The sequence below is a fragment of the Macrosteles quadrilineatus genome, unplaced genomic scaffold (assembly GCF_028750875.1).
Source record: "Macrosteles quadrilineatus isolate MER2022 unplaced genomic scaffold, UCM_ALF_1.0 Scaffold_4__1_contigs__length_99947679, whole genome shotgun sequence".
In the NCBI taxonomy this organism is placed as follows: domain Eukaryota; kingdom Metazoa; phylum Arthropoda; class Insecta; order Hemiptera; family Cicadellidae; genus Macrosteles; species Macrosteles quadrilineatus.
Window position 1 is genome coordinate 31,385,324 of NW_026542597.1, and position 12,778 is coordinate 31,398,101.

General features: G+C 35.0%; 1 protein-coding gene across 2 annotated transcripts in view; it reads right to left on the reverse strand.

The window, feature by feature from the left end:
- LOC128991806 (neuropathy target esterase sws) overlaps window positions 1-12,778 on the reverse strand; it is a 57,050-nt gene that overhangs the window by 11,431 nt on the left and 32,841 nt on the right. For both annotated transcript variants that reach the window (XM_054414999.1, XM_054414997.1), the window contains exons 18-21: window positions 12,371-12,603; window positions 11,994-12,176; window positions 11,022-11,297; window positions 7,287-7,473 (exon numbers count right to left, since the gene is read on the reverse strand). In XM_054414999.1, coding sequence (XP_054270974.1) covers window positions 7,287-7,473; window positions 11,022-11,297; window positions 11,994-12,176; window positions 12,371-12,603 — 879 coding nt within the window. The remainder of the gene's footprint in view (window positions 1-7,286; window positions 7,474-11,021; window positions 11,298-11,993; window positions 12,177-12,370; window positions 12,604-12,778) is intronic.

The following is a 12,778-nucleotide window of genomic DNA, read 5'->3' on the forward strand; positions in this document are numbered from 1 at the left end:
TGTTTTGTACTCTGTACTTTTGTATTTTTGAACTTTGCCTGAACTAGTTTTAAGGCAGTGTAGAATTTGTATTTGTGTTGTGATTTGTACATAATTTGTTAGAACTTTGTCTAAATTTAGTTTAAAATACCCAATTACAATTATGTCATATTAGAAAAGTCAGTAGTTTTTAATGGTTTGAAACTGGACCTAAATGTTCCTGATCATTGGGCTTTAAATAAATGGTTCTGACTAATGAAACAGCTGATCTTAGTCAGTAAGAAAGCTACACAAATCAACTCACGCCACTCTACACACATCCTTTACTCATATTTGGGTTAAAATAAGCACCTAGGTGGCGTCCCCATCCCAATGGTTGATAATTGATAATTTTAATTGTTTAATGATTTCAAGCTTTTGTGAAAACCTACAATATGAAAATACTATTTAGTTGAGTATGTAAAAAACACAAATTCGACACCAACACTGAATACATTAGAAAAACTACCCCTGATGCAAAAACCCTACCTAAGTGAATTTAAATTTCATGAAATTGTTATCCAAACCAGTTATTAATAAAAGGAAATATATATTTACATTCACACAAGTTATAATAACATGAAGCTATGCTAGGCGAACGTTTATGTTGGCAGGTATGAAGAGCACACTAATTAAAAAAAGTGTACAATGAAACAAAGAGATTTGTAAAATTTTATTAAGATATCCATAACTATGCAATCAACAGAAATGAATCTTCAGTTATTATGGGAAAAACAACATAATGTGTTTGTTTAGCATTTTAAGTACATTAATCTGTGTTATTTTTATAACATTTTAATATTGTACAATGAAAGAAACAATATTCATAACATTTCATTAAGATATCCATGAATAAGTAATCAACAGAAATAAATCTATTGTTTGTCTATTATTGGAGACAACATATTTATGTTTATCGTCTTAGTAAATATTAAGTATAGAAGGAAATGTAGCATGCTATGTTTTTCAGTCTTTAAAAGCCAATTGGAGATATATATTTCTTATCATTTAACAAAAGTTTGCACAAGACAATGAACAACTTATATTAGGTTACGAAAGCCTCAAATAGTGTTGTCTATTGCATGTTTTGTATTTAATGATAAACTAAATATTGTCTATTGTCCCTCTCAAGGTGACTTTTTCAAAGATCCGATCCAGCTGGGTTTAAAAGTTTCATCAACATTGGAGAGATTATACAGGAGTCATAGCGTCTGCAGGAATAAACATGTTACATTTAAAACAAACAGTCAGTTTGAACAGGCCTTTGGGGCCCTAAAACGATAACAATGGCTCTGAACCTAGTCTTCCCACGATGACTACCGACTATAGCTACAACTACAGGAAAACTTGATGAAATCATCAATAAATACCGAAACTATTTCCATCTTGTAATGCAATTTTAGAAATAATACTCCGAAATTTAAATATAGTATATATGTTGAATGTTGATACTTGGAGTAGAACAAGTTTGACAAATTCTCTGGTCTTTTTAACACAGTAAGTTGTAATGATCAAATAGACCACTTAACAATGTTTAAAGGAACTTTTTTAAATCTCTAAATAAGTTACAAATATTTTTTTAAAATGTTTTAAGTGATTTAGTTTTGTAAGTCTCATTTTATGTAATGTAGAGTTGAAAAAACCCTGGTAAAATACTGTTATTTTAAACTTGCAATTTTGCAATAAACTTGACAAGGCATCTCCCGAGGCGTCATTATCGTCTTCCATGATCGTGGCAAAATCGTAAATACTTCCCGTAGTCATAAGTCATGGAAGAAACATTATCATAGTTTACCGTGATTGCAAATGCAACCAAACCTATGACATCATTAGATAGCAGCATCATCGTCTCCCGCGTTCACGGCCCGATCTAATATCACGGCCTAATATCTCCCCGCGACCCGTCGGTGGCGACGGGTAAATAATTTTTCTGTAATCGTGGCTAAATCCTAGATATATCTCTCGCTAAAAACAACGTCACTATGGTTTTCCGCAATCGCGGAAAAATATTGAACAACTGCGGCCGCGGAGACATCGTCATCGTCACCTGCGGTGAAATGTTCTTGTTGATATCCGCGATCGCGGTAAAAGCGTAGGCCTAATCTTTCAATTTCGTGAGCGTGATCTTCACATATATAAAAGCTTTTACCTTTAATTGTGCATTATTGTATTGAATACTGAGAAAATCAGCTTGAGCTTGATTTTCTGACTTTGTGCTTGATCTCTCAAGCTTGTAGTCCATGCTCTGCTCGGCTCGAAAATCGACATTATAGGCCTATTATAAAAATCAACCGTTTCCAAAGCAGCCCGATTTTGAACCGATCTGATTTGGCCTGAGGCGCTTAGGTAAGTAACATTTTTCACGCGACTCGATGTAAACACATCTAAAGTGCGAAGTAAACAAATCTAAAGGGCAGCCTCCTAATAGTAAGACGCATGAAATGAAATGAAAATCCTTCTTTAGCATCAATGAAAGAATGGAATTATTTATTAGCTAGTGCCCTAGCCACCTAGGTTAATTTGCCGATTTGGTCAAAAACAAAATTGTCAAGTTTATTTAGTCGAATCAGCATAGAGGATCCTCTATGGTGTCACTATCGCGGGCCCGTGTGCCGGTAAAATTTACCGAAAATCACGATCAAGGCTCACGGGCCCCCCTAGCTCACGGCCCCCCCTGCACCGCGGGCCCTGCGGGCCAACTATCGCTGCCACTGGCCAGAGCCAGAATAACAGTTTTTTTCCTAAAAACTAGCCTATTACACATTTCTCAGCTGACTTCTTTTAAAATTACTTTTAGAATGTTGTGAATTAGAAGGTACTTTTACGTTGCAGCTTTATTGATGTTATTACTTTCTCAGGTAGTGATGTAGGCTGTAGGCGTAATCAGAAATAGTTTGGACCCCTGAGCGATGTGCGTAAGGAAAGATATGTCCTGACCTAATCATAACCTTTCCAGTTTTTGAAAAAGAAAAGATAATTACTCGTCCCAAATAATTCAAATACGATTTTCAAATATATTGTTTATCCAGGAATCTGTTTTGGTTGACTTGGACATAAAAATATCAATAGGACATCACAAGCTAATACAACCACATAAGCACACACAAAGAAAAACACCAGCTAAATATAAACAAATTACTATTCAAACCACCACCTGACAACATATCATAAGCACCAACCAAAAACATCACAAGTCCAACAAAACAAAAAGAAAAAACCTTTAATGACCATCTACTAAGTTAAACTTTGACATGGACTCGTACCAAATGATGAATGAAAAGTATTAACCACAGAGCTAAAATGCAAAGTGATTTTCAACAGAAGAGCACATTATAACAGGTTTCCAAGTATAAGAGAGTGAGAGTAGTAATGAGTTTTACTAGCTGGATAGTTTTTTTTTAAATGTTGATTTAAACTTCCTTAGTTGCGTGGTCTAATAGAAAATTCAAAGGGCAAAGGGTCAGATGGGCAAGGCAAGAGCCTTGAAAACCAGCTAAGGTCAGTTGTTTTGTTTAAACGTAAAAATGATAGAGTAAGAATTAAAAAATAAACATTATAACAAGATACACAATATAGTTAGGCCTAGTTTGGTTGGAATTTATTAAAAGGAAAGTATTTAGTTGAAAAATACTTTGTTACAATAAAAAAAAACTATTCACAATATTTCTAAAATCTTAACACAATAAGTTTTTATTTAGCTAGTTAGTTACGTAAAAATAATAGAGTAAGAATTAAAAAATAAACATTATAACAAGATACACAATATAGTTAGTTAGGCCTAGTTTGGTTGGAGGCTGCAAGTGAAATCAGACATTCAGGTGTGAAAAGAATCAGTCTATCAAGCGAGTTTAAAAAATACAATTTTTCTAATTTAGCAACTCTGGTTGGTTTCTTACATAGACCTTCTTTGTTTACAGATGTTAACAAGTGATATACAGAATATTTTACCCCTATCAAATCACCAACACAAAAATACTCGTGCAGAAGTTCTGTTGTAAAATGTATTTACTTTTCCATCAAGAGAGGTGTCAAATGTTTAAAAATTACATCACATCTGTGGTGTGTAGACCGATAATAAATAGCTACATTAAAGCGCAAAATCAGACCAAAACAACATTACACGTAGTAATGCCTCTGTACGATGCTGTTACAGAAAAGTTTGTTGCAGAAAATCAAAGAAAATTTCTTCACAAATAAGACAGGACAGGTTTTCTTTATGTTTCCTGGATTTTTAAGTGTTCCAAAAGAAATTGTTGCAGGGCAATAATATTTTAATGAGAATTAAAATCAAGATGTGCAAAAATAATGTTGACTATGTGCTTTAAAAATGAGTCGATTAGACAGTACTTCACATATACTTGGGTCATGATAACAAAGACAGAAGCCAAGCTGAGAAGGGGACGTTCAACTAAACTTTAAATTTCGCCTAATATTAAAATATTAAAATAATCATTGTTTCACAAACTCTAATGGTATTAAGTTAAATAAGCAGAGCATTTCACAAACTCCAAAATCCATCAACTCCAAAAGTACAGTCCGGGCCAGAAGTTTTGCAGGGGAATTTAGGTTAGGTTGGATTAACAATGCAAGGACAAGCGGTGCCTGCAATCTGACCTATCTGAACTCTTGGTGAGTTGAGTTATGAGAGACAATTTAAAACTGACAAACATTTGGTGTAAAGGCAGAATGCTTCCAAGACTACGCAATAGACAAACTTTCATAGTGTAATTAATGTTTTTATAACTTTGGCAACAATGTAAAAATATGCATGTGTAAGCACTATATATGAAAATAAAACTTTACAAAAAGTTAACTTCAGTGCTTTGAAAACTCCCAGCTCCAAGTTATTAAATGAAATGGGCAAATGGACTTGTAAACTAGCATCTTCAACACATTGTTGATATTTAAATTACACTAAAAGTTTACTAGCTATATCTACACTAAGTGGTGCATTTAAAACATTAGACACAAAAAGTACAACCATGCATTCAATTGAAAAAAAAATTGAGGTAGAAATTATGAATTCGAATCTAGTTTAGCCACCGACTAAAAAAAGTAATTTAAACTAATTCTGCATATATTTGACCAAGAACTTATTAATGTGTACATGTAATTTTCATATGAAAACTAAACTAAAAAAACACCTAGTGAAATGAGAAAAGCAATGTTAAACAGAAACAAAACTAATACTGCATGTTAACAACATATCTAACAGTAAGCTTATTAAGTGGTATGTCGTATAATCATGTGTCGTGGTAGTGGTTTTTCAACTTTTTAAGTACAATATTGTTTCTAAAAAAATCAATCACTTGTTTTTTTTTTGCTGTAGCAATGATACTGTCTATAGATTTATTTAATTTTTAATGTCAACCTTTATATGAAAAGCATAATGAATGAGTTCTCACACCATTCTTCCAATGAACAAACCAACAACCTTTAATGCAGAGCAAAGGCAAGAACTTAAACCCCTTGGCTATCTAAAAACTGTTTTAATTTAACTGGTAATTCAGCCGAGGGCTACAAAATGCTTATTTGTGTAACATACAGGTAGTGCTTGCTATGAACGGAAGTTGCGTACCAGCAATGTGTCATGCAAAATGCGTAAACAAAAAATATAATTTAATTTAGTTTTTTTGTGCCCGCTTCTGTTTCAAATTGTTCAAACTGATTCTGTGTATATAGTGAGGATTACTTGTAACTACTTGGATTGTATCATTGATAATACGATCATCTATTCCAGCTGTGCAACATGAATCAGTTCAGTGGCGGCGATAGAGCGGGCCCGCGGTGCGGGGGGGCCCGTGAGCCTTGACCGGGATTTTCGGTAAATTTTACTGGCACACGGGCCCGCGATAGTGTGATAGGCTCAGCCACACGGGTCCCCTATCATAACAATATTTATATGAGAAGGAAAATAGGCTACGTTTTTTTTATGATGCAAATTTTTCAAACCTACAGTTCAAGTAGTTTACAGCAACTAAACTAACACTATTACTTGACCAATCGATATAAATTATCTACCAACCTAAGTAAAAGAATTGTCATCAGTCATGTGGGTTACATTAACTGTCCTCGTGGATTGTGAGAAGGCGCAGTCAAAATTGGTTGCATAATAAAAGGGCCGTATTTATAACCAATGTGGCCTCTGTCATCGTCACCCGCGGGAAATGTTCTCGCCGATATCCGCGATCGCGGCAATAGCGTAGGCCTAATCTTTCAATTTTGTGAGCGTGATCCACACGGATATAAAAGCTTTTACTTTTAATTGTGCATTATTGTATTGAATGAGAAAATCGGCTTGAGCTTGATTTTCTGACTTTGTGCTTGATCTCTCAAGCTTGTAGTCCAGGCTCTGCTCGGCTCGAAAATCAGCATTATAGGCCTATTATAAAAATAAACAGTTTCCAAAGCAACCCGATCTTGAACGCACTAAAAATGTTACTAAGGGCCTCAGGCCAAATCAGATCGGTTCAAAATCGGGTTGTTTTGGAAACGGTTGATTTTTATAATAGGCCTATAATGTAGATTTTCGAACCGAGCAGAGCCTGGACTACAAGCTTGAGAGATCAAGCACAAAGTCAGAAAATCAAGCTCGAGCCGATTTTCTCAGTATTCAATACAATAATGCACAATTAAAAATAAAAGCTTTTATATCCGTGAGGATCACGCTCACGAAATTGAAAGATTAGGCCTACGCTTTTGCCTCGATCACGGATATCGACGAGAACATTTCCCCGTGGGTGACGATGACGTTGTCTCCGCGGCCGCAGATGTTCAATATTTTACCGTGGTTGCGGATGACGATAATGACGTTTATTTTTTTGCGAGAGATATATCTAGGATTTAGCCGCGATTACGGATAAATGATTTACCCGTCACCACCGACGGGTCGCGGGGAGATATTAGGCCATGATATTAGATTGGGCCGTGAACGGGGGAGACGATGATGCTGCTATCTAATGATGTCATAGGGTTTGGTTGCATTTGCAATCACGGTAAACCATGATAATGTTTCTTCCATGACTTATGACTACGGGAAGTACAGTATTTTCGATTTTGCCACGATCATGGAAGACGATAATGACGCCTCGGGAGATGCCTTGGCAAGTTTATTGCAAAATTGCAAGTTTAGGTGGTAATACATGGAAACATGTTTTTAAAGATCATTGGGAGAGGGGGGCCCGGCGAACAAACTTACGGGGGGGCCCGCGGGTTCTTATCGCCGCCACTGAATCAGTTGTGTTAAGTAACCCTCACCACAGACTCACCGTGTGTATGTATCCGCATTGTGCTCGCAGTTATGTCCGTGGTGATGTTGAAGTACGGCAGCCACAGGTCCTCAATGTAAGTGTCGCCGAACGTTCCGTAGATCGTCTGGTTGAAATACGAGCCTTTGAACATAGATGTGGACGGGTAGGTTAGGTCCATCAACTGTTTCCACCACTGAGTCATATTCTGTTGACAAAAAACATTTATTTAAAGGTAAATCAAGATTCATCTTAACTGAGATACGTTGAAGTGAAAGATTTAGTTTTTAAATCTAAAAGATGGTTGTGGTGAGGACTATTTTCTCTTAGAGAAAGTGTCATCCTGCAGAGAGTAATTTTTTGATTACGAAGTCTGACTCTTCCATCCATTTACTGAATTTTTGTCATTTCCAAAACTAAGCTTTTCTCATTTTAACTTTTCCATTAATATCATGCACACATTTGAACAATCCTTTTTTTTTTTAACCACTCACTGAACATTGCTATAAAACAGTTTAACTCCCTTCAAACACTATATTTTAAGTTCAAGCCAAACCTTTCAAAATAAAACATATCCCCGCCACAGCAAACCTGCAGACTAAGCGAATTTTCATTTTCTTGATTGGATATACAATAAAATATCTCCTTAAAAACATCACAAAATTATTCGCTATTTAAAAAACATTAGTTTCAAGTACTTAGGTTTACTGCAACAGGGAGGGTTTAAAAGGGTTTTTTTGTGAAATGTTGATACAGCATGCAGTTTGGTGTGAAATTAATGCATTTTCCAAATGTCATCAAAATATGTTCATAAACAAGCAAACTAAGTAACAGTTATTTATTCTCCATATGAATAACTTAGGGATTTTAAATTTAAAATTTGTTGAATTTTCTCTGTAACCATTAGGCGGATTATGATGCTTTAAATAATTATTTTTTTAAGCTCTACAAAATGTTTTGGAAAGAAATTGAAAAATGTTATGTTTTAGGGTCAAAAGTGGGAAAAAGATTCAAGATTCAAGATTCAAGATTCAAGATTCAAAGAGTCTTTATTCACACAGTACAAATTTTCGTACATGAATAGTGTCTATTGTCTATTGTTACTTACTACCTAAATTAGCAATAAGAAACATTTAAACAAAATACTATAGGCTACATTATTTTAAATTGAAATTACTATAATCATCTATTTTGTAAGGTGCAAGGTCAAGTAAGAATGCCTTCAGATTTTTCATAAATTTAGATTTGTCTTTTTCTTTTTTTAAAAAGCTAGGAAGTTTTCTAAAAAAATAGTTTCCAATATAAGAAGGTTTATTTTTAAAAAGTTCAAGTCTTGGTTTTTCTTTAGCTAAATAATTTTTACCCCTTGTATTATAATTATGCACAGGCAATTCTTGAGTCTCAGCAATATTTAAAAAATATTTAATTGTTTCAAAAATATATAAGGCGTGAACTGTAAAAATGCCCATCCCTTTAAAATAAGATTTGACGGACTGGTTGTATTTTAATTTATGTATTATCCTGATAGCTTTTTTTTGTATTTTCAAAATCTTTTTTAAATTCTTTTTCTTTGTCCCACCATAAATACTAATTCCATAGTTAATATGTGATTCAATATGAGCATGATATATCATTTTAAGTACTGATCCTTCACAGAGATATGACATTGTTCTTAGGACGAATATACCAGAATTTAGTTTTTTTATTAAATACTCGACATGTTTATTCCAGCTAAAATCCTCATCTATTATCAAACCCAATAGTTTTGAGGTTTTAACTTGAGCAATGGAATTTGTATCTATATCTAACTTAATACTTTGATCATTTTTGTCTCTTTTTGTTTTGAAAAGAATGAAATTAGTTTTACTAGTATTAAGTACTAAATTATGGTCTTTTAAAAACTGATTCAGACTTTTTAATTCTGATTTAGCAGACATTTCTAAATCAGTTAGGGATTTCCCAGTTGTGTTAAGATTAATATCATCTGCATATATACTTATCTTACTACCTGGGTCTTTTAGAGAATTTGGAAGATTTTTAAGGTAACATATGAATAAAAGAGGACCAAGAATCGATCCCTGTGGGACACCAGATGATATCTTTGATAAATTAGATCTTGTTTTTTGGATGATGTTATTTTTTGACAAAGTTGATATTTCCACAAATTGGTAACGTTCCTCTAAGTATGATTTAAACCATTTGAGAGTGACTCCTTTAATACCCAAATTATCAAGTTTAGCTATTAATTGATGGTGGTCTACATTATCAAATGCCTGGGACATGTCCATGAAGATGCCAGCTGAATTTAAACCCTTATCTAGTGAATTTATCACGGCTTCAACAAAATTAACCGCTGATGTAACTGTCGATCTACCAGCACGGAAACCATGTTGTTCATTATCAATTAGATCATATTGGTTCAAGAAACTGTTCAACCTGTTGTACACTGCCTTCTCATATACCTTTGATATTGCCGGGAGAATTGACACTGGCCTGTGGTTTGAAATATCTTTCTTAGAGTTTTTCTTATAAACAGGTACCACTCTAGCAATTTTAAGCTCATTTGGAAAAATTCCTGTTACAAATGATGAGTTAATTAGGTGCATTAAAATTAATTTAATCTCAACCAATTTTTACCCCATAAAAACCCCCATAAACCCCCGTTCCCATGGTCCGATCATGCTGGTTCGATGTAGGTTTACACAAAATTTCATCAAAATCGGATCATTTTAGCTTTAGTTATCGTAGGAACGGACAGTGCTGTGGTTACCATGGTTACCGATAGGTTCTGGCGCACACCACTGGGAGTGCCGTGTAGTTACTTAGCGTATAGGCCTTAACTACATGGCGCTCCCAGCGGTGTGCGCCAGGACCTATGGTTACCGCAGCACAGCTGACGGTCTATATTTATATTTAATTCTTTTTGTCTATGGTTATACTAATTGTACTCTTCTGTCAATGAAAAGGTCACAAACAATAACAAAGGCAATATATTTTTGATGTAGCAAACTAAAAGTAGGGCAATTTTTAGTTTATTTTGGTAATGGAAGAATGTTGGTTTACTTCAATGGGTCAATTTTTCAATACCATTAAAATTAATATGTTTATTATTACAACTCAAATATAATTATCAAACTAACTTACTAGCCAACTTTCCTGGATGAAGTTTTAAGCAACCAACAATAACAATTAACTTGCATTTCCAGTTTCCACACCACACTTGTTAAATTGTTAGCTCAATATTTGAGCTTTCTAATTAAAATTTGGTATTGGATTTAGGCCTACAATGAGTGTAATCATAGCACCGTCTGCCTGACTATATTTCCCTATATTGTAACCAATTACACTTTAACCTCACTATAAGCTCAAATTTAAAAACTATCGATTTCATGTAAGGTAAACTTATACTCAGGTAATACAATGTCAGGATTTAATTGTTCTGAGATAATAATATCCCATGAATATATTATAGTAAACTCTGTAAATAAAAAACAGTTAACTCTCAACTGTAGATACTTGCTGATTCGTCTCATTTGGTACTTTGGCAGAGACGGTTTACAGAAATTGCTAGAAATTACAATGCATAATATCAAAAATGCTATTAATGCAAGGATAGGGTAGAGTTTAGTTCACATCAAATTGCTCAAAGTATCAGTAAAGTGTTAAAATAATTTTAGCCATGGATTTGTAAAACTTACAGAAAGAAAGCATTATAGGAGGCGAATTTTGAAAATGTCACCCATGAGTACAACATACCTTAGACCATTCTCTGGCTTTTTGTGTCATTGTTACGATGTTGCGGTCCAAACACCATAAGGCTCCCATGAAAGCTCCGATGCTGACACCTCCCACCATGTCTATGGGAATCCCAGCCTCCTGTATGGCCTTGATCATCCCGACATGAGACGCTCCTCGAGCACCACCTCCGCCCAGCACCAGCCCCACCGAGTTGCCTGTCAGCCAACGTGCCAACCGTGAGAAGTCCGAGTGAATGTTGGGCTCAGACATCAGCACCTTGCTGTACAACTCATTCTGGAAAATACAAAACACACTGCATTCAGTATTGTTGCACCATGTTCAGGAAATGTAATCCTTTGTGTAAGAAAATACCACAAGTAAAGACTGAAGACCACTAAATAAAAATACTAGGTTAAGCATAGAACAATCAGGGTTTTTTACCTCACTAAGCAGCTTGCAGGGATATTTTATGTGGAGAACATTTTCCTGACCATAAAAATATTATTTTTGTTTACTTCTTAATTTTTGGGAATGGGAATGGGATAGGGGTTTTCTTCCCACATTTTATTTACCAAATCTTAATTGAAAATTCTTAAAAACAGGAACAATAACAAAACATTAAATTTGCAGGATTTGTTGCATTGTTTTATAACTAAAAACAAGATATATGTATAAATACATGGGTAAAAAATGAATTTCACAAAAATAGTTTCATAGGCTAATTGTAGCATTTTAAGTGTGCAGCCTATATAAACATTCTTACTATAAACACCTCTGATCACCTCTGCTATCAGAGACAGGTAGTTTGGCTGACTATCATATCACAGCATTTTAACTCTTTAAAAAGTCTTAAGGTTGATCAATGTGTACATCACCAGTGTACATATTACATTTAACTGTCATAAAAATCAGAAATATATTTTTATTTCAAGTTTCTTGAAATTTTGGGACCCGTTCGCCCTATTGTGTATCTGAACAGACTTTACTCACAATTCTGTACTGGCTGCGGCGGCTGAACATGCGCTTGTTGCACAGTATGTGATGGTGGGATGATATCCAGCTGCGCATGTTGAGCCACTCTACAGTGTTATGAGGCTGAGCACAGTCGTCTCTGTGTAGCAACACCAGCTCCTTCTGTGTCCTCACAGCCATCCTCTCCACCTCCTTCTCTATCTACACACACATCAGCTCACTATAATATCCGCATGACAGAAGATATATTGAAACACAAAAGCATTAGTTTACAGAGAGAGAGACAATATTATTTTTCAGCAATTTGCCCTAGTGCAGGGTTCTGTGACAACTCTGGATCACAACAAAACATTGTGTATAGTAAATACTGCAAGTGGTACAATGTTGTGACTTACTCTGCCTAGTGCCGGGTCTCTGTCACCCAGACCTACTATCAGCACACAGTCCGCTTGTCTGATACATCTCTGACTCCAAACCGTCATCGTCATGTCACACTGGTACAACGCGATGTTGTTCTGGTCTTCTTGCTGGGCCAGCCACGATGTCAGTCTGTACTCGTTGCTGGCGTCCATTATCGTGGCACCCAAAGTCTTACGTACTATCTCAGAAGTCAGTCTTATGCTGGGGCCTGTAAAAATTAAATTTGTCAAACTAATATTTGTCATGTGCCTCTTTCTTTTAAAAAGCTGAGTAAATATTCTAAATCTAGTCACTAGTGACAACGTTTTCCCATTCATATTTTGAACTTTGTGTCATGATAATCTGGGGTATATGATTAGGTTTATTGAGTTTTAAGTAGAAGT